At 44.0% G+C, this 26,309-nt stretch overlaps 1 protein-coding gene, 2 non-coding genes and 1 pseudogene across 4 annotated transcripts; 1 reads left to right on the top strand and 3 right to left on the bottom strand.

Annotated features, from left to right (window-relative positions):
* Positions 1–802: 802 nt before the first annotated feature.
* On the bottom strand, positions 803–21,903 carry SMIM3 (small integral membrane protein 3). 2 transcript variants are annotated; one of them, XM_043913317.1, is made up of 2 exons: positions 21,557–21,903; positions 803–2,114 (listed from the first exon to the last, which is right to left on the bottom strand). In XM_043913317.1, exon 2 carries the CDS (start codon positions 2,101–2,103, stop codon positions 1,921–1,923), a length of 183 nt encoding a protein of 60 aa, XP_043769252.1. In that variant the 5' UTR covers positions 2,104–2,114; positions 21,557–21,903; the 3' UTR covers positions 803–1,920. The 2 variants fall into 2 exon arrangements, with proteins under 2 accessions (XP_043769252.1, XP_043769253.1); XM_043913318.1 differs by lacking the exon at positions 21,557–21,903 and adding an exon at positions 19,370–20,444.
* On the bottom strand, positions 10,476–10,547 carry TRNAH-AUG. The gene has a single exon. It is a non-coding gene; the product is annotated as a tRNA-His (tRNA).
* Positions 14,498–19,363, bottom strand: LOC122700424 (annotated as a pseudogene).
* Positions 21,904–22,778: 875 nt separating the features above from the next.
* Positions 22,779–22,885, top strand: LOC122701218. Its single transcript, XR_006343039.1, has one exon. It is a non-coding gene; the product is annotated as a U6 spliceosomal RNA (small nuclear RNA).
* The last annotated feature ends 3,424 nt before the right edge of the window (positions 22,886–26,309 follow it).

Here is a 26,309-nt window from a genome sequence, read left to right as displayed (position 1 = left end):
GATCACATATGAATCTCTGGCTAAAGTTTAGTTAGGAAAATGGGAGTTTTTCACATTCAGTATAGTTTTTCACTTTCCAGCCTCTGCCACCCAGGAAGGCATGTTGGAATATAGGTACTGAGCAAACCAATCAGAATCTTACCATATATGTCTATTCGCCCTTGACCATTTTCTCCTAAACCTTCCTGTTACTTCTATACTACATTCTATTCCTGGAAAGAACTGTCTGTTCCCACTGTCTCTACTTTCTAACCTCCCATCTTTTCTTCACTTACAAAGTACGGTTACATCCTTCTCATAGTCAGTTCATATCACATGACCTTTCAGTCTCCTTGCTTTGCCTCCCCCCTTCCCCTTCCACTCCTCTTAACCATCCTCCAAGTACTGCATTAGCACCTCATTCCTCCCAGTCTGTACTCTGTCTGGGTATTCCTGTCCCCCTGTGTAGCATATCTACCATACACAGATAATCCCCCCCAAACATAATCCTAGCCATAAAAGTTTTCCCAGGTTTCCAGTAGCATCCTGAAAGGGTCTACCTGCATATCACAAGCACCTCAAACTCAACATACTCAACCCAATACTAAACTCATCATCTTACTTCCAAAATCTGTTCCTCTCCCTGCATTCTTTGTGTAAACTGCACAACAGCTCACCCACTAGCTAGACTCCTGGAAGTCAATTTGATTGTCCTCTTTCCCTTTTTGTTCCAATGTTCAACCTGTCCCTAAGGCCATAAATTCTGTGGAATCCTCTTACTGAGTTTAATAGGTGCTGTTTAAAAAGAAAGACTTCAGACATGCTCATTCTAGCACTTTATTGGAAATTAATTGTGTACATCAATGAAGTCAGATCAAAGTAAAAGCATCATTTTCACACAATAATATCCTGATAGCCTGTGCTATCTTCTTACATAATTTAACCAATCTCCAGATGCTCCTGGTTTTGGCCAAAAAGCTTAAGTAGTCCAGAAATCTCTCTATACATATAAATATAAATCATAGCATTAAAAATAAACATTGCTGTTTGAGTTAGTTTCAAATTCCTGGGAACATCTCTTAAAATATAAGTCTATACCTTGGAATGGTTGTAGTGTTGGTAGGAGGGAATGAAGTGAGTATGTGTTATGCAGGAGCTGGGGCAGAGGGGCTCACAGGGGATAGGGGCTGAGTTCCTGAAAGCTGGCCAGGGAACTCAGCCACTCTGCATTTGCCAACACTGCTTGAGTGTCAAAGCTTTGGGACTCTAATGCAGAATGAAGTCCATCACCCCAGATCCCTTGTCATTGCCAAAAAATGGTCAAGCCCCCTCCAGATTTCACAGGGGCAGAGCTTCTGGTGTCCTGGGAAGATCCACCCATCTCCCTCCCCCTGCCACACTTAATTGCCTCCCAAATGAGAAAACTCGAGGGAGTGGCACCTCAAAGAAAATAACATTGAGCCACATGCTGTTGGTCCCTTGGAATGAGGACGGGTGCTTTTGCTTCATTTCACCTGAGGGTCACTGGCAAGGCTGCTCCGCCCCAGTGTCTCCCTCACCACCTTGAAGGCTCTCATCAGTAATAAGGGTCTGTGGTTCTTCAAAGCTTATCAACATCCAACAGTTAACACCTGTGAACCTGCTCACTAACAAGCTTTAACCTCCACCAGGTCATGGGTTCTCACAACCCCATGAGGTAGGACGGCAGGGAGCGTAATCCCCGTTTGGAACATATGGAACCTGGAACTCATGGAATTAGGTCCCTGGACCGAGCTCTCACCACTGGCCAGTGGCAGAATCGAAGCCAGAACTCAGGCCTCCTCACATATCGAGCTCCAGAGTCCACACTGCCAAGTCCCCCGGCTGCTTTTCTGGGAAAGGGGAAGATGCTGGGGGCCAGGAGGCTGTCCTCACCCCTCACCCGCCCCTCCTGGGAGGTTCTCAGACGGCCCCATTCAGGACGGGATGGGATCGCATGCGATAGATGATGACCGCGGTGGCCGGGCACAGCAGCAAGGAGGTCATGATGACAATGGTGGCCAGGATGATGAGGACAATGACCCAGATGTCCAGGATGTGCTTGGGGAGCACAACTTCCATGGGGATCTGGCTGGTGGCTTCCATGCTGCTTCACTCTGCAACAAACAGGACAGAGCAAATCACCGTTCTGTACCTTCTCCCTGCCTCTCTAGTCGGATAGAAACCTGCTCTAGGAGTCAGACGGTAGGTCACCTACCAGCTACTGTGTACTTATTGATGTTGCCTGATTAATAATAACAACAGTCTCATTTACTGTGGGCTTTCTATATGCCAGGCCCTAGGCTTAGCACTTTATGTGTATTAACTCACTCAGTCCTTACTTCAACCACCAACCCTCTGAGGTAGGGACTATTATCGTCGTGCTTTTTTTATTTCTTGGCCTTTATCTTCAGTTATTTCCACTTTAGAGATGAAGACCCTAAAGCCTTAAAAGGTGTAGATGTAGTTAATTTGCCCAAGGAAGCAAAGCCAGATGGGTAGGACTCCAGAGCCTCCACGTTGAACTATTAAACTATCATACCACCAGTCTGTTCCCTCATCGGTAAGGTGGAAAAAAAATTCATTGTTTTTGGTCCTGCACCCCTTCTCCTCTTTTGGTAACAGAACCTCCTCTTTTCTGGAGAACCTACCTTTTCTGTGTGGTTTAGTTAAGGCATGCACCTGAGCACAGGGAAAGACTGTGACCTAAGCTTGGCCATTACACATCTCCAAAGCCTCTATTCAGGGTTAGGCAAATAACTTGGGTGAGGTCAACCAAAGTCCTCCTGGGACTTTTATGCACAAACTATTGAGAAAGAGGATTCTTTCTGTTGGGATTGCTAAGATGAAAGGATGTGAGTCTGGAAAGGATGGGCATGGGGCTATCTCGCCTATGTGAGAGCTTGTCCTAGATGTGGAAAGAGAAGTGGAGCCTTGACAGCCTCAGGTGAGCATCCCAACCCAGCCAATCTGACACCATCTGCAACCCTGGACATCCCAGGTATATACGCGAATAATACTCTGGTTTTGCTGAAGCCAGTGTCAGTTTTGTTTCTCTCACTGGCAGCTAAAGACGTAAATCAGTTGTCCCCAAACTTTTTGATTCACAGCATCCTTTGTGTCAGTAATTTTCTCACAGCACTCCAAGCCAAAAGAAATACCTAGCAGTTCCATTTATTATGTAGTTAGGTTCAATTTACTAAGCACTTATGTCCTAACAAATGCTTGGCTGTTTGAAAAAAGTAATACACACAAAGTGAAAGAAAAAAGTCTGTATTTCATTCTTCGCCAGTTACTTCCTAACGACATGTGTGCAACTGTGAGGCACTGCACAACTTCTTGAGCTTTGGAGTCAGATGGGACGGGGCCATGCTCACTTCCTCTTCCACGTTCATGTGTGCGCAGTGCTTGCCATATCATAGCAACTGCCGAAGACTCAGCATTACAAAATGTAGCACCACCAAAAGGAATGCAGTATGACTAATGTCAAACTGTAAACTGTCTTGAGCTAGTAGTTGGCACAATGTCTGAGAGGTGTCAAATGTCAATATTCCTGTCAAAAATTTTAAAGATCCCACAGCCCCCAGACACACACTTTTCCAGTGAGTTCCCTTTGGCTCCCCAGGTAAGTATGCAACCTGGAAGCCACAGGTGTGATACATTCCCTGCCCAGAAGTCACAGGCTAGAACAATCTCCTATGGTTCCTTCTAGATCTAAAAGGTCTATAACTCTGTGATTCAAGGTCCTGGGCAAAATTCCCAACTTCAGTCCTATTTCCTGCTTCTACTTGCATCAATAACCTTTCCTTTTTAATGCTTTTTGGCCCCATGCCTACTGTGGTTGCGTTAAGTAAGTTTACTGATCACTCTACCCAGGGTACAGCCTCCAAGACATGCATACCAGGAAGTTTGTTTTTGCACTGTTTGCTATAGAAACCAACACAACAGAAGTAGCCATATATAGTAGAGTATATCCATATAATGGACTACTGTGCAACAATTTTCATTCATTTATTTAACAAATATATAGTGCTTGCTACACACCATGCATTGTTCCAAGTCACTAAATGCCATAAACCATACTAAGTGAAAACCACCTTAGGACAGTTTAAAAAAATATCGATTCAAGGTCCCATTACAGATGAATTGAATTAGACTCCAGAGGGGCCTTGTTCCCCATGTTTCCCAGGTGATTTGAATGTGCAGCTGGGTTTAGGAACCCCTGGATGAGATGATCTCTATGGCTTCTACAACACTTCCTAGCTCCATGTTGTCAAAACTGATTCCTCTGTACTCAGTCTGGACAGATGTGAGCAAGTTCTAGGATGGAGGAGAAGCCTCTGGCAAGGCTCTCCAGGCCACCGGATTATCAGGCAGGGGGATTATCAGGCCCGGGAGGAAGAGGCACAGGCCGGCCCTGCCTCAACCTCAGAAACAGGGTCACTTTCTCCAAAGTCTAAGGTACTGAAGTGTGAGTCACAGGAGAAGCACACAGTTGAAGAGAGAGGGGGTGGGGGAAATCATCCATTGTGGTCTCCTGATTACATCAATAGCTAGCTTGCTTTGGGCCAAAAGAACCCCACAAAAGCCCTTTCCGGTAAACCCATTAACATCAAACAGTCTCTGGAACACCAAATGCCAGGAACACATAATCTCCCTGGCTGATTTTCATAAGGAAAACCTGTCATTTACAGGAACTTGAGCTCCAAGGCTGATCCACAACCAAAACCCACTGAAGCTAGCATCAGCCTTGTTTCCTAAGCAGCAAAACTGAGGTCCTGAAGTTTTCCCTCGACTTCAAGCCCACCCCCTTCAGAATAATCACTCAAAGACCCAAATCTGATCAGATCACTGACCCTAACTGAAACAAATCAGAACAAATAGATGAATAAAAGAAACTCTAGTCTGTAATCTGTATTCCAGACTATACTACTATTACTTTCTCACACATGAAATTGTTTAGAACCCAATCACAAAAACAGATAAAATTGGAGCTGCTCTAGATTGCTGGGGAGGGCCCAGAGAGAGTGGGTTGGGGGTCCTATCACATCAGCAGAGCTGAATAAATATCCTTAGAGCAGACATTAAACACTAGACAGTAGGGTGCCCACCCCCTTCATATATACAATTCAAACTAAAAGCAATACTAAACCGTAACACCAAAATGTACATGTTATGATGAAATTGTAGTCATTTTTTTCTTGTAACTGAAAAAAATCCGAGAACATAATTTTTCCCAGCTATTTTTCTGGTGTCCCCTCTTAGCCCAGCCTGCTCACTTGGCACAGCAGAACTGTTTAGCTGATTCTTGACCCCTTGGGCTTCTCAAAACACAGACTGAAAGCCGCAGGCTGTAATGTTCGCCGAGGACCCTTCTGGAGCCACTATTCCGGGGCGCTAAGGCTGGACGTACACGTGGCCAAGTGTCAGAGGGCACTGGGAGCTCCAGCTCCGTCTCAGTCCTCTTAGTCCTCCCACGTGTTCTCTGATGACCTGTTCCCTCCCACGTAACAGAGACTACAGTCACTTCCACCTCTCCCCACTGTGAAAGAAAAAAAATTTTCCCCAAAATAGGAACTACACAAACCCTACGTTCAGCACTATTAATGGCATGCTAGAAAATTTTACTTGACAAAAAGCAGGACTCAGCTAAGCTGCTAGCTTAGCTAGCTGACTTCTGTTTGACCTCTGGCATCTGGGTGATTGGCGCCTTGTGAGGATGTAAAACTGTTTCTTGATACATCTAATGAGTAACTATAGATCAACAAGCTCATTGTTTGCTTTCAGATATATTACTTGTGATTTCTGATTAATAGGTCATGTCAGAGGATATGACACAAACCATTCATGTCATAAATTTAATCTTATCATTGATTAAAAATACAATGTTTTTATGACCATAGGAGGCAAAACAGCAGTCAGGCCTAAATTCTTGTTAATTCAAACTGGCACACTTTATCTGCTATTTACCTCATTAATGAAAGATGAACTTTAACATATATTCAATATGTTTGTTTAAAAGACTATGTTAAAGTCACCCTGAATGGACAAAGAAGCTACTGCATTGTCAACCATGGGTGCCTTCCAGGCCCTACACCACCTGCCCTGTGACCTGGAGACATCCTGGCTCCACTTTAGACCACAAACTTAAGTGGTTTAGACAATTCAGTGGAAAAGTTAAGAAACTCAAAAGGACTATTTTGTATCTACTAACAAAACTAAGTGTAAGAGTAAAAAATTGTAGTTCCTTCAAAGGAGGAAAACATTGTACCTTCTCCAAAGGTAGACTATTCATCCCATCCATCAAGTAGTCTATTTGGTCCAAACTAGGAAGGAAAGTGCGGAGAAGGCAATGGCGCCCCACTCCAGTACTCTTGCCTGGGAAATCCCATGGATGGAGGAGCCTGGTAGTCTACAGTCCATGGGGTCGCTAAGAGTCAGACACGACTGAGCGACTTCATTTTCACTTTTCACTTTCATGCATTGGAGAAGGAAATGGCCACCCACTCCAGTGTTCTTGCCTGGAAAATCCCAGGGATGGGGGAGCCTGGTGGGCTGCCGTCTATGGGGTCACACAGAGTCGGACACGACTGACGTGACTTAGCAGCAGCAGCAGCAGGAAGGAAAGTGGAGGTTCCCTGCTGCCTGATTCTGAAACATCAAGTTTTACTTCTGGGACTATTTTTCTTAAGCAACTGAAAATTTGTTTACAAGATAATAATAATCCTTCCAGTCAATTCTATCATCTGGCAAATCTTCTAGTGCCAACTATATGTATATATATATTTATACATATATATATATATATAGAAATTTCATAAATTAAAAATGTCTACAAGTCAGAAGTATTAGAATAACTGAATCCAAAGTGTCTCATCTGTGCTATCTACCTTTCAACTGTGAGACTCCCTTCCCCTACAAGTAACTTTCACCTCTCTGATAGAGCAATGTGGTTTTTGGTTGAGCACTATCAGGACTTGTAACTCTGTCTAGGGCCCATGGGGCCCACCAGGCTCCTCTGTCCATGGGATTCTCCAGGCAAGAATACTGGAGTGGGTTGCCATTTCCTTCTCCAGGGGATCTTCCCAACCCAGGGATCGAACATGGCTCTCCTGCACTGCAGGCAGATTCTTTACTTGTCTGAGCTACCAGAGAAGCCCCAAAATCACAGTAATCACACACAGAAACAGTAGTGGCATAAAAACAAACACACAGATCACTAGAACAGAACAGAGAGCCCAGAAATAATCCCACACATATACAGTCAATTAATTTACTACAAAGGGGGCAAGAATATACAATAAGGAAAGGATAGTCTCTTTTACAAGTGGCATTGGGAAAATTAGACAGCCACATGCAAAATAATCAAGACTAGTATCTTACACCATATATAAAAATTAGTTCAGAGTAGATTAAAGACCTGAAACCATAAAACTAGAAGAAAGCACAGACAGTAAACTCCTTGACACTGGTCTTGGCAAGGATTCTTTGGATTTGACTCCAAAGGCAAGAGCAACAAAAGTAAAAATAAATTAGTGGGACTACATTAAACTAAAAAGCTTCTGCACAGCAAAGGACACTATCAGCAAAATAAAAAGGCAGCCTATTAAATGGGAGAAGGTATTTGCAAAGCATATATCTGACAAGGGGTCAATAATCAAAATGTAGAAAGAACTCATACAACTCAACAAAAAAATTGATTAAAAAGTAGGCAGCATGGTAACCATAGTCAAGAATATTGTATTGCATATTTGAAAAGTGATGAGAGTAAATCTTAAAAGTTCTCATCACAAAAAAATGTTTTGTAACTTTGTATGATAACAGATGGTAACTAGGGTTATTGTGATTATTTTATGGCATATACACATTGTGAATCATTTATGTTGTACACCTGAAGTTGATATATTGTTATAGGCCAATTATACCTCAATTATAAAAAAGAAAAAGAGACAGAATCTGTAAGGATCAGGATTTTCATTTCTGGTAATGTCAAGCTAGATAATTTTGACCTGTTTTCTTACTGAGAACAACTAGAAAAATTAGACCCCAAAAAAATCTGCTCAAAGGCACTAAGAAATAGCAAAATAACGAAGAATTACCAGGCTAAGATCTAGGAGAAGACAAATCCAGGGAGGTAACCCTGGTATTTGAAGCAGCATCTCCCTTAGTGAAGGACGGAGACTAACTGTTTCTGACAGACTCAGGAATATAAGACTGCCAAAACAGAGAGAGTAAAACCTGTGCATTTTGGGTTTGGACTTCAAAGAGCACTCTTAGTGCAAGAGTGAACAAGAAGTATACTAATCCCCAAGACTGCAACCCAGCTTTGAATCATCACAGTCCTTGAAATTGAATTAAGCTTGTTCTAGATTGCTAGTACCTCCAGGTGTCTGGCAAAAGCAAATTTATATCCACTGTAGAGGAGATAACAGCACAATTCAAACTTTTATTCAAATTTCTTATTCAAATATAATGTCCAATCATAACTAAAAATAAGTAGCAGTGAAAAAAGACAAAATGACTAGAATGGAAACATCAGAAACAACAGACAATAGAAAAAGACTTACAGGGGCTCCAGATATTGGAGTTGTCAGACACACACATTTTAAGTAACTTTGATTAATATGTTTGAGGAGAAAATAAAACAAGATTGAGAATTTTGAAACAGAACTGAAAACTATAAGAAAGAACACAATAGATTTTTTAAAAGAGCCAAACAGAAATTCTAGAACTGAAGAATACAATAATTGAAAATAAAAATTCAGTGAATGGGCTTAACAGCAGATGAAACATAGCTGAAAAAAGAATTAGTGAACTGGAGGATCAGAGGGAAAAAAATATAATGATGCAGGGAAATAAAAGGATGAAAAATAAACTGGGTGAGGGGTATAGAGGAAACAGTGACACAATACAACATCCATGTAATTGGAGTCTAAAAAAAGAGAAGACAGAATGGGGAAGAAAAAACATTACAGTAAGAAATAGAATTTTTCAAAGCTGATGAAAGATATGAATTCACAAACTCAAGAAGCCCTATAAAGTTCTGGTTAGATCAAGTGAAATCCTAAGTTAGGTGCATCATAGTAAATCTGCTGAAAATCAAAGACAAAGAGAAAAAAAGATTATATTCAAGTGAAAACCAATTAGACTGATACCTAACATCTCATCAGAAACAATGGAATCTAGAAAACAATGATTTCTTTAAAGTGAACAAAAATAACTGAGAATTAAGATGAAATAAAATTTCAGATAAAATATAAAATTTAAATATTCAATAATAATAAATAAGGAGAAAGAATCAAAGTGTTCTTATTTTCGGGGAAAGGGCAAAATAACCAATAACACTGAACTTTGTGAAATTAAGGATGTATATTTTAATCTCTAGGGTAGCCATTTAAAAGTAATAAATGGATACATAATTTCCAGAGAAAACAAGGGAAAGAGGGGAGGAAAATAGAATATGTGACACAAATAGAAAGTGCATAAAGAATAGTAGATTTAAACCAAAACTAACAGAAACTATCAGAGTATATAAAAATATAAATACTTTTTACAAGAGACACATGGGAGTTCAGAAATATTGAAAGAAATTGGAAACAAAAGAAATACCATCTGTCATGAATTCTGACATGACAGCTAGTAGAGCTGTTTTACCATTGAACAAAGTAGACATTTAAGTAAAAAGTATAACTAGAGATACCAAAAGATTGAATGATTTTTAATTTTTATATACCTAATCTCAGAATTATAAGAAGAAATAGACAAATTTACAATTATGGTGGGGGAGTTCAATACATCTCTCTCAAATATTGATGGAACAAAATAATTTTAAGAATCACCTAAGGACAAAGATGACTCCTTAACATTAATATTTTTTTTCACAATATATGATTTCAAATAGAAAAACTAATTTAAAATAAGTTAAATTTAAATTATTTCCTCAATAGCTCAGATGATAAAGAATCTGTCTACAGTGCAGGAGACCTGGGTTTGAATCCTGGGTCAGGAAGACCCCCTGGAGAAAGGAATGGCAACCAACTCCAATATTCTTGCCTGGAGAATCCCATAGACAGAGGAGCCTGACAGGCTACAGTCCATGGAGTTGCAAAGAGTTGGACATGACTGAGTGACTAACACAACAACAATGTGTAACTATATATTCATGAACAGTATTGGAAGAAAATAACTTGGAGGGTAATTATATAAGAATAAAGGGAAGCATAATATATTGTGTTCCAAAAGTAAGTTCAAAGCAGGGTAGTTTTAGTGTAGGAACAAGTAAGTTTTAGAACTGATTTCATATGCTAAGTCATTTGACCTGATTCAGGAAAGAATAAAGTGAAAGTGAAAGTGAAGTCGCTCAGTCTTGTCTGACTCTTTGTGACCCCCATGGACTATAGCCTACCAGGGTCCTTCCTCTATGGGATTTTCCAGGCAAGAATACTGAAATGGGTTGCCATTTCCTTCTCTAGGAGATCTTCCCCACCCAGGGATTGAACCTGGGTCTCCCGCATCATAGGCAGATGCTTTACCGTCTGAGCCACCAGGGAAGTCCCTCAGGAAAGAATATGCTCCAGTTATAACTGCAAACAGGCTATTTCTGTAAAACAATGGCAGGAAGCCGAATTCTAAGATGGCTCCCACAATCTGTTCCCTGGAGTTACCCTGTGATTAGGTTAGGTCACATAACAGGGGTGAGGGATTTTGCAGGTGTAATTAAGGTTCCAGAACCTCTGGCTTTAAAGTAACCAGAAAGATGACCTTGGGTAGGTCTGACTCAATAAGGTGGAAATCTAAAAGAAGGCTGAAACCTTCCCTAGGTCAACAATACTTTTCTGCTGGCCTTGAGGTGCAAGAAACAAATCTACCAACAACCTGAAAGAGCTTGTAGGCAGATTCTTTCCTATTGGGTCCCCCAGATGACAGGGCAGCCTGGCTGACATCTTGACTGCATCTCCGTAAGGACCCAGCTAAACTGTATTTGGACTCCTGACTCAAGGAAACTAAGATTATGTAGGTATGTGTTAAGCCATTAAAGTGTGGTAATTTGTTATGGCAGCAGTAGAAAACTAATACAGCAATATTACATCCTACTGGGTTTGTTCTGTGGAGATGGAACTTCTACAAACCAATGATATTCTAGAAATCTACACAGGATTTAGAGACTATCTACTTTAGTCTACCTTCCATTTTACAGATGAAGGACATGACTTACCCAAGGTCACCAAAGCAATTTAATGGCAGGACTCAGGGGACATCTCAGGCCTCCAGATTTGCAGCGCTCTTTTTCAACTCCATCACTATCCCATTTCAGATGGGAGTCAGGAGAAGACAGTGGGGCAACAGGTTGGAGTAAGCAGTGATAGAGAATAAACTAATATAAAGAAAGAGAGCCAGCCAGGCTTCGTTGTTTTTTATTGAAGTATAGTTGATTTACAATGTTGTGTTAATTCCTGCTGTATAGCAAAGTGATTCAAGTTATACATATATATTCTTTCTCATATTCTTTTCCATTATGGTTTATCATAGGATAGTGAATATAGTTCTCTGTGCTACACAGTAGGACCTTGGTGTTTATCCATTCTATACACAATAGCTTACATCTGCTAACCCCAACCTCCCACTCCATCCCTCCCCCAACTTCCTTCCCCTTGGCAACCACAAGTCTGATCTCTATGTTTGTGGTCTGTCTGTGTTTCACAGGTAGGTTCATTTGTGTCATAGTTTAGATTTCACATATAAGTGATATCATACGGTATTTGTCTTTCTCTTTCTGAATTACTTCACTTAGTATGATAATCTCTAGTTGTACCTATGTTGCTGCAAATGGCATTATTTCATTCTTTTTTATGGCTGAGTAGTATTCCATTGTATATATGTACCAAATCTTTGGGCTTCCCTTGTGGCTCAGCTGGTAAAGAATCTGCCTGCAATGAGGGAGACCTGGGTTCAATCCCTGGGTTGGGAAGATCCCCTGGAGAAGGGAAAGGCTACCCACTCCAGTATTCTGGCCTGGAGAATTCCATGGACTGCATAGTCCATGGGGTCACAAAGAGTTAGACATGACCGAGCGACTTTCATACTTTACTCACCACATCTTATCCACTCATCTGTCAATGGAAATTTAGGTTGTTTCCATGTCTTAGCTATTGTGAATAGTGCTGCTATGAACATAGGGGTGCATGTATCATTTTGGATTAAAGTTTTGTCCAGATATATGCCCAGGAGTGGGACTGCTAAATCATATAGTAATTCTATTTTTAGTTTTCTGAGAAACCTCCATACTGTTTTCCACGGGCTTCTTGACTATACCTTTTTACTGTGTAAATACCTAGGGGAAACTTTAGGCTCAGAATCCTAAGCAACTTCCTCAAAGGTGAGGCAGTGAGAAAGTTTTCCAGGAACACACAGACACATCCCCAAAAAGCAAAGCAGGGTCCTGTCAGAATCACTCATGGATATAATTCCACCCTTTGTATTTCATCTCTTTGACTTAAGGTCCAAATACAAATCAACCTGGTGAAGAAGGTAAGGCTAAACCTTGTAACTTATTTACTCCTCACCATGGGTAAGAACATCAGAGAAGAGAGGGAGACACCAGAATCCTACTTGTAATGAGAGATTTCACCAAACTGGAGGGGAAAGCCAGCATGCATAGAAGTTGAAAACTGGGAGAGGAATGGACTTTGCCTGGATTCCAGTTTTTCACCAGCACTGATTTTACCCAACACAGTTCTCCTCACAGAATGCCTTCCCTCTCTGCTCAGTGGTATAGGTACTGAAAAAACATTTCTTAAATCAACAAATTCTCAAACTACTGTAATCTGGTAAGGTGATGGAAGCTCTTAGAAATATAGAGAATACTTGGAAACAGCAGGGAAATATTTCTGAAACACTCAGACTACAGAGTAGTGTTAAAAGGCCAGACAGGAGGCCAGTTGGCTTGGATTTAAATGTGGCTGTTTTAAATCCAAGAGATTTACCACTTTCCAGCTGACCTGCCTTGAATAAGTTACTTAAACTTCCTAATGATTCCATTTACTCAGCTGAAAACAAAAATGGGAAAATAATAGTCTGCCTTGTAGGGTTAAGGAGAATTCCGTGAGATAATCACATATAATACTTAGTAGTGTTCTGACAAACAGTAAGCACTCTACAAATGTTCATCCTTTGATTAATAATCCCTGACCATAAGGACTCTCTGGCCTAAGCAAATATTCGCCCACTTTGGCTAGAGTTTGGTAACATCCCTAACTTGGACTGTACTTCACTTTATCAACAAAAATGATAGATGCTTGAAAGTAAAAGTGTTAGTTGCTCAGTCATGTCTGACTCTTTGCAGTCCCATGGACTGCAGCCTGCTAGGTTCCTCTGTCCATGGAATTTTCCAGGCAAGAATACTGGAGTGGGTTGCCATTCCCTTCTCCAGGGGATCTTCCCGACCCAGGAATCAAACCCGAATCTCCTGCCTTGCAGGCAGATTATTTACCATCTGAGATGCTAAAGAAGCTGACAGATGCTTAATCCATATTAATGATGTTTTTTAAATCAACCAGCAGCAGCATTGGTTAATCTGACCTATTTTTCCAGTCCAAGTATGAAACTAGTAGAGTAGCAATTCAGTCTAATCCAAGTAGCAATTCAGTCTAATCCAATAAACATTCATGGCACTGTGATTAACACTGGGGAGTGGGTGTGGAGATAAACACGGTGTTTTCCCTTAAGAAGCTCACACTCTTCTGGAGGAAAGACATTAACTACAATCACAAATTGCAATAAAAGGCAGAGAAGTGGACTGAAGCTACAAACCATATGCCATCTCCAAACAGGAAAAAAAGCAGAAAGAGTACTTGATTTGAATTCTGTTTTTCACCCATAGAAGTGTGACTTTTGGGATAGTTATTTAAAATCTCTAAACCTTTGTCTTATCTTCCAAATAAGGACATTAGAAGCACTGCACTGCAACATCCTATTGTGAGGATAATAGGGGATTAATATGTGTGGAGTCCTGGAAAATAATAGATGTTCAAAAAAATATTAATTCTCATGCCTTTGTTTTTGTCTATGTAAAATAGAACACTTCACCCAAAAGGGGGGGTTTTGACATGGACTTTGAAGATATGTAGGAGTTCAAAAGAAAGAAACGAGGAAAAGGCAGGATTAGTAGAAAACCATCATCAACAAAGCCCAGAGCTGATGAGTTACTTGGTATATCGGGAGCATATGTAGTGCTAGTGGCTTTGGCAGGAAACCTAACCTTTAAAAGTTCCAGTTTCATTTGTAAAAATGGGAGTAGTATTAACTAATAATAGTAACTTCATGGGGACGCCATGGAAGTTGAGCAAGCTAATACATACAAAGCACCTGCCTGGACAGTGCCTTGGTGCACAGTAGTGTGTGTGTGCTCAGTCGTGTCCGACTCTTTGCAACCCCATGTATTGTAGCCCGCCAGGCTCCTCTGTCCATGGGGTTCTCCAGGCAAGAATACTGGAGTGGGTTGCCATGTCCTCCTCCAGGGGATCTTCCCGACCCAGGGATTGAACCCAGGTCTCCCCCATTATAGGCAGACTGTTTACTGTCTGAGCCACCAGTAAGGGCGTCATAAATGTTAAACTGAGCTAGCGACCACAGCTCCTAAAGTCACACAAAGTTCAGTGGCCCCTACTGCTTAGTTTAGGCGCCATGACTGCTCTGTATCTGATCAAGAAACTGCAGTGATAGTTTCATAAACAAACAGCCTTTGATGTCTTCCCATCTTTAACCTTCCACTGGAAATGCACACTCTCCACACCTGTACTGCGGCTAACAGTTAACTTTTGAGAGACTGCCAATGGCTATCCAACCGGTTTTACCACCAAGGAGTTTTCCAAAGATGAATGTAATAAAAGAAGTGACTTCCTGCTGCTTCAAGCTTAATTATGCCACAGTGGGAGAAAAGGCAGATAGAGGCAGGTGACTTCCTGAAGGTGTGGACTTAGTCCATAGCTCTGACTGAGCACCCAGTGCTGCCGTTTCCTTTCCACTAGACATGGAGGCCACAAAGGAGGCAGCTAGACCAGCTCTGAGTCACTGATGCTGGAGGAATCTCCTGAAGCATCTTGCAGAATGTGAACAACAAGGTCATGGTTCACAGGACAGTAGACTAGGGGGGTTACCTGCATGGCCTAGTCCATAGCACCTCTTCCTGAGGCTCCACCCTCAGAAAGAGCTGGTGAGATTGTCAGAAAAGAATGAAGCATTTAGGCCAGACAGAGAGGGCAACTCAAGTACCAGGAAGGGATCCCACTGTCCACCCAGTAGCTGGGCTACCTAGTGACTTCTCTCCCGAGGGCTGGTCCCATTTCAAGACCTTTTTGTTTGCTGTTCGCTCTTCCTAGAATGCACTAGATCGTCTTAGATCTTCCCTTCAACATGCAGTGTCTCAATGACCACGACCTCAATTTTTAAACGTTACATCTTTGAAAAAGCCTTTCCAGACCCTATTAAATTACCACCTTCATCCACCAACCGTTCTCTGTCTCATACCTTGTTTTATTTTGTTCACACACTTTTCACAGCCTTAGATTAGCCTGTTTGCTTCTTTGTTTTTATTGGCCATCTTTGCTGACTCAAATGCAAATACAAAGAGAGAAGAAGCAAATACAAAGAAGAGAGAAGTCTCTTGTTCACTGCTGTTCCCTCAGCACCCATCACAGGCCCAGGCACACAGTAAGTGTCCGATGAATATAAGACTGACAAATAAATATGGACAGGCTGGGGAACATTAGATTTGACTTAACTCCTGGAACTTAGTGAGGGAGGTCCAGAAAGGATGCTTACCCCTGTTCAATGACCTTAGTCAGAATGTTATCTTTTTTTCTTTTATTTGGGGATATGCATTTATTTTTAATTAAAAAAAAAAATTTCCCCCAACATTTAAGGGCCTTGACTCATTCTGTCAATTCTCACACAGGTAAGCTGTCTGGACCTGGGGAGGAGGACTCACAACCTTCTCAGGACACGTTTCCTGTCCTCACTCCACAGGGGACGTCAGCCTCCAAACCAAGGTCAGCCTGAGGAGTTTGTGCTTCTTCTAGCTTCAAGGGCCACAGCCAGAGAGCTCCTCCTAACTCAAGGAGGACCTTCAGATCCTTGCGTCCCTCGGGACGGCAGGGGTGGCCGCTCCAGGCTCACCACACCTGGCACGTCTGGATCACCTCCTTCAGGGCCTTCACCACCTCCGTGTTCTCGTCCTTCATGGCCAGGGCGAGGAGAACGGCTCTGTTTCCAGCTTCTTGAGACACAAATGCCACCAGGTTCTTTGCAAAGACATGGACGAGAGGCTCATCCTTCCCGAGGAGGACTTTCGTGGTCAGCACAGGCTTGCCGATGTCACTAGTCACACTGCTGGGTTCCAGGGAGACCAGGGTACCCATCTTCCCCAACTGGGTCACCACTACCAGGATGTGACTGCTGAAGGCTGTGCAGACCACGAGTGGGGACTCCACACACCACTGCAGTCTTCTGTTTGGATGTCACCAATGGTTTACCTTCCATAGCTGAGTCTGCTCAATGGCACCTAGCCCGCCACCCGCCATGCCGCCCGCGCTCACTGCACCCCGCCCAGAACGTTATCTTTTAAATGAAACGACACCCTCTGATTTGATCTCTGTACATTCCCAAAGGATTATGGGGCCTCTTTCTTTCCCAGTTTACCCTGTATGTACTAGATGAACAAGCACTGGCCTTTCTGAATAATATCCTCTAGACTTCCCTCTTCCTGACTTGCTTGGGCTAGTGGTTCAAATTCAAGTTTCAATTCCTTGTGCTCAGGGGCTGGGCATTGATGTAGGTGTAGGGGTTGGGGAGTTGCTGCCCAGAATATGGAGTTTTCTCTCACTGTTCTCTAAAGAGGACAGGGAGCCTGATAAAAGGGGAGGGGATTCCTCATGCCAAGTCCAGTGTGAAATGGCCATCACAGACTCATATTTGCTCTTGGAAACAAGTGTTATAGTTATCCTCAAGCATTTACCAACTCAGCAAGGAGTCTATTTCATCAGGGACCTTTGTTCCAAAGAAAGGGGCCAGAGGAAGGAATGGGCAGGACACACAAGTATCAAAAATGTGAAACAAACCTCTTTCAAACCAGAGGACTTTCTCCAATGACCCCAGGTCTCTAGGGAGAACTCTGTTCTCATTTTACCCCAATTGGCTTCTATCGCCTTCAAAATTCTTAACAGTATAAAGACTGTTCCCTGCCTGAGTTTCTATCTGCTCTTCTGTGGCTGGAAAAATGGAAAAACACCAAGATATTTCAAAGACATCAGAAATCATGCCAGAGCTATTCAAGACTGCACGTACCATCTGACCCAGCCAATCACAGAGTCTTAGAAATCAGCAGGGAGCCAGCAGAGGAGAAACCCAGGCCCAAATCCACAGTATCCTGTTTAAGCCTCCACCGTCCATCATTTCTATTTGCCACTGACTAAGTGCCTGCTTCTGCTGGGCTGACAAAGGAGATGCTCCATGAGCTGGACTGTTGGGGGGCTGGGGGGAAGAGGGGTGTCATTGACAGAGCTGCAAGTGCAGCACAGTGGTGGAAATCTCCTGCCAAGATGTGTGATCCAGAACAAGTCACTCTCCTAAAGTGGGCCTCGCTGTATATGGTAGGCAGAAAGACGACCCTACAGAGATGTCCAAGTCCTGGTCCTCAAAACCTTGACTATGAACAAGGAAGCATGACTCTGAGGGAGGAGCCAAGAGAACAGGCAAAGGGACTTTACAGATGTGATTAAAGCTAAGGACTTTGAGATGGGTAGATGAGCCTGATTATCTAGGTGAACCCAATCTACTCACATGCATCCTTAAAAGTGAAAAGGAAAGCAGAAGAGTGGGAGAAATATGATAGGAAAAGGATCTGACTCACTGTTGCTTGCTTTGAAAATGAAGAAAGGGGGCTATGAACCAAGGAATGCAGTGGCCTGAGAAGCAGGGTATGTCCCTCAGCTTGCAGCCAGCAAGAAAACAGTGACCTTGGTCTTACAACCACAGAACTGAATTCTACCAACAACTCAAATAAACAGGGGACCAAGTCCCCTCAAAGCTCCAGAGAGAAACGCAAGCTGAAGATGCCTTGATTTACTCTAAGGAGACCCATGTTAGACCTATGATTGCTAGAACTGTATTACAATATATTTGAAGCCATTAAATTTGTGGTGATTTGTTACAGCATTAGAAAATGAATTCAGGGTGTGATCCTGAGTATTTTCCTCTTTCAAACTGAGCTTCAGTTTCCTGTAGGTCAATAGGAGAGGATGGACAAGGTGACCTCTAAAGGGCCAGCTCTCAAAGACTGGCTCTGCTGCCCCTAGAGCCCTGTCCCAGTCAGGATGGTGTTGAGTTAAAAACCATTCAAGAAAACCTAGAAAAGAGTGAGGGAAAAAGATGAATCTTTAAACAGCCCCAAGATGTCCCCTAAGATGCCACCATGGCACTCAAAGAGAAAAGTCTCCTGTTTTGCCCTCTTGTTACTTCTCTGACCAAGAAGAAGGAAGCGGGAAGTCTGGGAGGGCTAGACAGATGCTTCACAGCTCCTCGGCAGAGGCCAGAGCACCAAGTTAAGAAGGATCTTCCCTGCCTATAGAGGTTTGTTGAAAAGTCCTGAGTCTCAGTGTCAGCCTGAGGCAGGGAGCTAGGAGGAAAGATGTGTGTGCCAGACGTGTCATCTTAATTGTAACTGATCTGGGGAGCCCAGTTGTCTTCTCTGTCTTTTTGTCTCCCTCCTCCATGTCTTTTCCCCTATCCTATCCTATGCAGTGGGTCATCAGCAATTCACACGCCCAATTAGCCCACCAGGATCCAAATCACCAAAATAACGAAGCTGTATGTGTACATAACTAAGCAGTTTGAAGTACACAATTTAGTCACTGGATCTGTTTTGTTGCTTTCTGATATGCCAAGAAGTTATAATTCTGACCTGTTACCCTTCCTGGTTCCCTAACTCTTAATCTTTACACCAGATGTACATCACTCTCACTTGAGGTTCACTGTCAGTGAGTGAGCTGAACTGATTCCAAGGGCCCTCGTGATTCACTGGCCCAGAGGCTGCCAAATTCTCAATTAACTCCCCCAGGTCATCCTGTAAGTAATTGACAGAGGCAAGATCTGAACCTAGATCCCCTCAATTGCAATGAGGTTCAGAGCATAGGTCCCGAAGCCAAACTGCCTGGGTTCAAATTGCAGCTCTGCCACTTACTTCCTGTGTGATATGTGTAAGCTACTCTCTGGACCCCAGTTTCCTCATCTATAAAATGGATGCAATGATGATCCCTACCTCATAGGATTATGGTAAAGACTAAATGAGTTAATAGATGTAAAATGCTTAGAATAATACCTGGCTAATAGCAAGCGCTCAGTAAATGTCAGGTGGCTCAGTGGTAAAGAATCCGCTGCCAATGCAGGAGATGCATGTTTGATCCCTGGATCAGGAAGATCCTCTGAGAAGGAACTGGTAACCCACTCCAGTATTCTTGCCCAGGAAATCCTGTGGACAGAGGAGCCTGGCAGGCTACAGTCCATGGGGTCACAAAAGAGTCGGACACAACTTAGCAACTAAACAACAACAAATATGATTATTGTTACATTATTCAGCTTACCTGGCCAACCAGGCAGGGATCAGCAGGGTGTGGTAATACTAGTGTTTACTCTTATAAACTGTGAGTGGGAGGACATGTGCCTGTCTTTGATACCACTGCCAATAGCAACAGTGTAAGACAGTCAAGATAAAGATCCTCTGTCCTTGGAAATATTTTCTGGGTTTCTATTAAAGCATAGAAGAAAAAACAGAAGAAGTGCTTTCATGGAGAAGAAACAGAAGCACTCTTCTTAAAAGAAGGGTCAGAATATGGCTGGGAAAGCATCTAAGGTTGTACTTACCTCTTATTGTCCCCTTAGTCTGACACCCCAGAGCCCAATATGTGACCCAGCCATACTCAGCCCCCAGAGCGCCTGATCGGTTTTCCGTCTCAAACACCTCACCACAGTCCAGTGACTCTCAGGCTGGGCCAGAAATGGGAAATCCCCAGACCATTTTTTGCGGCGGAGCCCACAGTGCTGACGCTCTGAGTGGTCAAGTGTTTGGAAGATTTGATGGGGCATGACCTATAACCCCCGTGGCATGATTCATAACCCCTAAACCGCTGGAAACTGGAGGTCTCGGGTAGAGCAGAGAAGCATTTCTCCTTGGCTTTTCCTGGGTGTTACTACAGAAGTACATGATGTCCTGAAGCCCAGCTGGGCTGTCTCAGAAGTGCTCAGAGGATTGCTGAGTGGCCTGAATAACCCCAAAGCACATCCCATTTAACCATAGACACCCAACTTTTCCACCTCCACTTCCTTATTTTATGGGGATGGCGAAGGCAAGGTCCAGATATGGAAACCCCTCAAGGTACTCAGAGTGTTTCCTGACTCCCAGGGAAACAGTTCTTCCCACCCTAACCCCCAACGTCACCCCTTCACAGTCCTCTGGGACTATGGACTATTTACCCCCCACAGTGGGATCACGGATCCTAGCAGATGATCAGGGAATCTTCCATAATGAATAAGGGGCTGTCACCACTGCAGCCTAGAGCTTTGAGGGAATCTGTAGATAAAGGGGTGACACAGGAGCCCCCAGGTCCAACAAGACTAGAACAAGGGAGTCAGGAAGAAACGAGTGGAGCCGCGTGAGTAAGAGCCCAGCCTGGCCACTCGATCCAAAAAGCAACCTTAACGGCTGTGTGAGGTTTTTACGATTTATGTCTCTCTTTCACTCGGAAGGCAGTACTGGGCGTCCTGTGCCGGGTGCTGAGGATGAGAGACAGAGCCCACCCTCAAGGAATTCGTGGATGGGGGTCAGCGATGCGGGTGAACTGGCAGTCGGAACATCCCCTAAGTAAAGAGGCAGGAGGGAGCTTGGGAGGAAGGCTTCTTTGTCTCCAAGGTACTTTGAACTTTCCCTTTCTCATTTGACCGGAATGCAAAGGGTATTTTCTCCATTTCACAGAGAACTGCTAGTAACAGACCACGCTGGAACCCACCACCCCTGACTCCCAACTCCGGGCGCCTTCCACGCGGGGCTCTGAGAAGAGTAAGACAGACAGCCTGCTGCTCTGGGGGATGCAAAGACCTAAACTGCCAGCGCAGCCCCACAGCGGGTGCTCAGGCCGCCGAGCTGAGCTCCGCCGCCGCGCCTGGAGATCAAAGAGATAGCAGAACCTGCTCAAGGAAGGGGCGCGCTTCCCCCTTCCCCCGGCCCCGCGACCACAGGCAGCGCTAGGGAAACGCGGAACAGACCGGCTTCCCGGAGGGCTGGAGCCCACCCATACGAGCTCCGGCCTCCGGGGAGGCCCAAGTTCGAGCGCCGAAGGTCGCTGGAACTTAAGGGCGGACAAAAGGAGAAAAGAAAAAGCTAAAGTGGTCAAGAGGGAGAAATGAGGTGGCGGGGCGGGGGAAAAGATAAAAAGAAGGCAGTTGGGAGGGCACTTGGGTAGAGGCAGCACGGAGCCGGAGCCCACGAACGGCACTCGATGACCCCACTCACCCGAGATCCGCGCAGCTGCTTTGAAAACCCGCGGCCACCGCCGCTGCTGGATCGTGCCAGGTCTGCGAAAAGTTCCTAGGGCAGAGACAGCTGGAACGCTTCTCTAGACGTCCTGGGGACGGCGGGCTCCAGCAGCGGGATGCGACCCCTGGCCCTCGGACCTCGACAGTCAACGTGCAGGGTAGCTCGGCGCGGCGGGCAGGCGGGAGCGCGCAGGAGTGGCCGGCACGCGCAGTTCCGCACCCGGCTCGCGGCGCTCGGCGCTCGGGTGGCTGTGGAACGCACGGCCGCCAGGGACCGCCCCGGAACGCCAGGGCCCCGGCAGCGGCCCCTCCCCGCCCCCCAGGAGGCGGCACTGGAAACAAGAAACTGAGGCTTGGTTCCCGAGAGCGCAGCTTGTCACGCGCAAGGCTTGTGACCTTAGCAGTCACTTCTGTTGAGGAGCTCCATTCTCTTGTGTTGTAAACCGAGAGAGAGTTGACCTAAAATGTGTCGTCCGTGATCCTTTTCAGCTGTATTCTTGTACGTGGGAAAGGTGGAGTTTGGTTTGGGAGGAGGTTTGAATTAAGGAGCAGAACTCAAAGCTCTTCCTTTGCAATGTACAGAGCATGGGATCCTTAACAAGAGGCTTCATCTTCCTGACAGCTGCTTTCTCTGTAAAATGAGGGCAGTAACACCTGCCTCCCAGTCCTGTTGTAGGGACCGAGTTGAAGGGCCACTATGAAGTTGATTGGTTGTCGGCTGCAACATGCCTCGGCGGCTCCTGTTTATTTTGTGCTAACAGTCAAAGGGCCCACTCTAAGGCCCATTAGATCCCAGTGTCTGAGAGGCCTCCCAGGCCCTACCAGTTCTCTGCCCCGGGTTCCAGGGGACAGTGCCAACTCTGCAGTCTCCTACACGCTTCTGTGATCCACCCAGTGAGGGAGACTCCCAGTCCCATCTTGGCACCTACAATATTTAAATTCAGTAACCCAGCATTCTTGGCTTCCCTGGTGGTACTAGCGGTGAAGAACCCACCTGCTAACACAGGAGACATAAGAGATGCGAGTTCCATCCCTGGGTCGGGAAGATCCCTTGGAGAAGAGCATGGCAACCCATTCCAGTATTATTGCCTGGAGGATCCCATGGACAGAGGAGCCTGGCAGGCGCAGTCCATAGGGTCGCACACGCACCCACGGCACACGGCGTTATTCAGTCTTACTATTCTAAAAAACAGAGCTCAGTGCTCGCTTCGGCAGCACATATACTAAAATTGGAACGATACAGAGAAGATTAGCATGGCCCCTGCGCAAGGATGACACGCAAATTCGTGAAGCGTTCCATATTTTTGTCAATAAATTGCTTCTCAAAACAAACAAACAAAAAAACAGAGCCCAGACCTTGACCATCAGTGCAACCTTGAGGAGTCTTAGAGCCCAGATGTGTTTCCGTTTCTTCCTTTGGCCAATAGATATGTACAGTAGGAACCATACTTGCCCAGGACTAAATTTTGTGTGGTGTAGGCACCAGACTTAACCCCTACTGTTTTCTCTGAGTCAGTGATAGGGTCAGCAGAAATGACTTTTAAATCATCCCTCCTGGATGCCAGTTTTTTAGAGGGAGAACAATGAGGATGAAGGGGACTGACATGAAAAATGACTTGAAGAAAATTCTAGCAATTGTTACCCAACAGCATGTTTTAATGAAAAGGGATCCTAAAGTACCCGGAGAATTCTGAATGGTTGAATACAAAACTGGTGAAAGGGGAAAATTAAAAAGTTACGGGAGGACAATCTCAACACAAAATGTTTTTTGGCTAGTGGAGGGAGAGGGGGGTTCCTTTGAGTGGACCACTGGTAACTCCAAGGGCCCTATGTGAACACTGGCTTCCTTCTTAGGGACACCAGAGGCCCCAGACAGAGCCACTTACAGCCAGGCTTAGTCTGCCTTCCCATTTGGTGGTGTATCAGTCTATCTTTTGGAGAAGGAAATGGCAACCCACTCCAGTATTCTTGCCTAGAGAATCCTGTAGACAGAGGAGCCTGGTGGACTGCTATCCATAGGGTCGCACAGAGTTGGACACAACTGAAGCGACTTAGCATGCATGCATGCCTTGGAGAAGGAAATGGCAACCCACTCCAGTATTCTTGCCTGGAGGATCCCAGGGACAGAGGAGCCTGGTGGGCTGCCATCTATGGGGTCGCACAGGGTCGGACATGACTGAAGTGACTTAGCAGCAGCAGCAGTCTCTCTTTAGTAACAATTTGCCCTGACACCCAAAAAGCAAGCCAGAAGAGGAAGCTTGAGTATCCTATGGAAGATGTCCTACATTAGGTCTGGTGTCTCAGCTGGGCTGATTTTGCTAAGATGGCTTTGGAAGGGAAGAATAATGGATGCTGTGTTTGGGTAGTAGAAGGGGGGAGAAGAGCTAATTTCAGCAACAAGCTTTTGTTACAACAAAAATCAGGAAACCACTCACATTTCATTTTCTTGATCCTCCATTACAAGTACTCCAAAGGGAAAACCATCAGGAGCTCAACTTATTAGGAGATCTTCCCCTCCCCCATAGTAGAGGGAATTTGAGTAAAAGAAACTGTAGTCTAATTTCATTAGCTTCTACCAAAACAGTGTCTAAAGTCTCCTCCACTAGGATGCAAGCCATTTCAGATACCTTCTCTGTGAATCACATCTGTGCAAGAATTTTCTTCTTCAATGTATTTTCTTTGGTATATTTTTCACTTGCACATGCACACGTTTTGAGAAATAATGTGGTATATTGGATTAGAAATCAGGAAACCAAAATTCTAAGTGTGTCACTCAGTAGCTAAATAACCACTATTGGCTCAGTTGCCTTGCTTGTAAAATAGTAAAATAAGACCTATTCCTCTGGTCTAATGTAATTATTGAGTCAAGTGGGCTTTAGGAAGCATTGCTATGAACAAAGCTGGTGGAGGTGATGGAATTCCAATTGAGCTATTTCAAATCCTAAAAGATGATGCTGTGAAAGTACTGCACTCAATATGCCAGCAAATTTGGAAAACTCAGCAGTGGCCACAGGACTGGAAAAGGTCAGTTTTCACTCCAATCCCAAAGAAAGTATTTAGAAAAGGCAGAGGAACCAGAGATCAAATTGCCATAGTATTAGCTACCATCTCCATCCCATCACATAGTTACCATTCCCTTTGTGTGCTGAGAACATTAGGTTCTACTCTCTTAGCATATAAATTACAACATCCGTTGGATCATAGAAAAAGCAAGAGAATTCTAGAAGAACATCTACTTCTGCTTCATTGCCTACACTAAAGCCTTTGACTGTGTGGATCACAACAAACTGTGGGAAATTCTTCAAGAGATGGGAATATCAGACTGCTTCCAAATGGGGAAAGGGGTATGTCAAGGCTGCACACTGTCACCCTGCTTATTTACTCCCATGCAGAGTACATCATACAAAACGCTGGGCTGGAAGAAGCACAAGCTGGAATCAAGATTGCTGGGAGAAATATCAATAACCTCAGATATGCAGATGATACCACCCTTATGGCAGAAAGTGAAGAGGAACTAAAGAGCCTCTTGATGAGAGTGAAAAGAGGAGACTGAAAAATCTGGCTTAAAACTCAGCATTCAAAAAACTAAGATCATGGCATCTGGCCCCATCACCTCATGGCAAATAGATTGGGAAACAATGGAAACAGTGACAGACTTTATTTTCTTGGGCTCCAAAATCACTGCAGATAGTGACTGCAGCCGTGAAATTAAAAGACGCTTGCTCCTTGGAAAAAAAGCTATGACAAACCTAGACAGCATATTAAAAAGCGGGGACATTACTTTACCGACAAGGGTCCAAATAGTCAAAGCTATGATTTCTCCAGGAGTCATGTATGGGTGTGAGAGTTGGACTATAAAGAAAGCTGAGTGCCGAAGAATTGGTGCTTTTGAGTGGTGTTGGAGAAAACTCTTGAGAGTCCCTTGGACAGCAAGGAGATCCAACCAGTCAGTCCTAAAGGAAATCAGTCCTGAATATTCATTGGAAGGACTGATGCTGAAACTGAAACTCTGATACTTTGGCCACCTGATGGAAAGAACTGACTCGTTGGAAAAGACCCTGATGCTGGGAAAGACTGAAGGCAGGAGGGGAAGGGGATGACAGAGGATGGGATGGTTGGATGGTATCACCAACTGGATGGACATGAGTTTGAGTAAGCTCCGGGAGTTGGTGATGGACAGGGAAGCCTGGCGTGCTGCAGTCCATGGGGTCACAAAGAATTGGACATGAATGAGTGACTGAACAACAGCAGCAAGTATATGTCTTTAGTTTGCCACCTTAAGATATGTCAAAGGGATGTGTGTGGCCAGAGGAGGTTTTGTAATGTTTGTTTTGCTAGTAGTTAAATGTTTGTGTATTTCAAACTGTATTCAGTTACTTGCCTACAGTTATCTCCATGAGGAAATAGAAGGCAGTTACATTGGTTAAATGTTGTAATTTATATGCTAAGAGAGTAGAACCTAATGTTCTCAGCACACAAAGGGAATGGTAACTATGTGATGGGATGGAGGTCTTAGCTAATGCTATGGTGGGAATAATTTTACAGTTTATAAATGTATCAAATCAACATGTTCTATATCTTAAACTATACAATGTTAAGTGCCAATTATATCTTAGTAGAGCTGGGAAAAAAGAGAAATGGGTATGATCTTTTTTTAAAAAAATTGCAGCATAGTTGTTTACAATGTGTTAATTCAGGTGTGCAGCACAATGATTTGTATGTTATATATA

Source organism: Cervus elaphus, chromosome 9 (assembly GCF_910594005.1).
Source record: "Cervus elaphus chromosome 9, mCerEla1.1, whole genome shotgun sequence".
In the NCBI taxonomy this organism is placed as follows: domain Eukaryota; kingdom Metazoa; phylum Chordata; class Mammalia; order Artiodactyla; family Cervidae; genus Cervus; species Cervus elaphus.
This window is presented reverse-complemented; position numbering and strand designations above follow the sequence as displayed.

Coding starts and splice junctions, on each gene's coding strand:
- SMIM3 (XM_043913317.1), bottom strand. CDS start 2,103: ATGGAAGCCACCAGCCAGATCCCCATGGAAGTTGTGCTCCCCAAGCAC.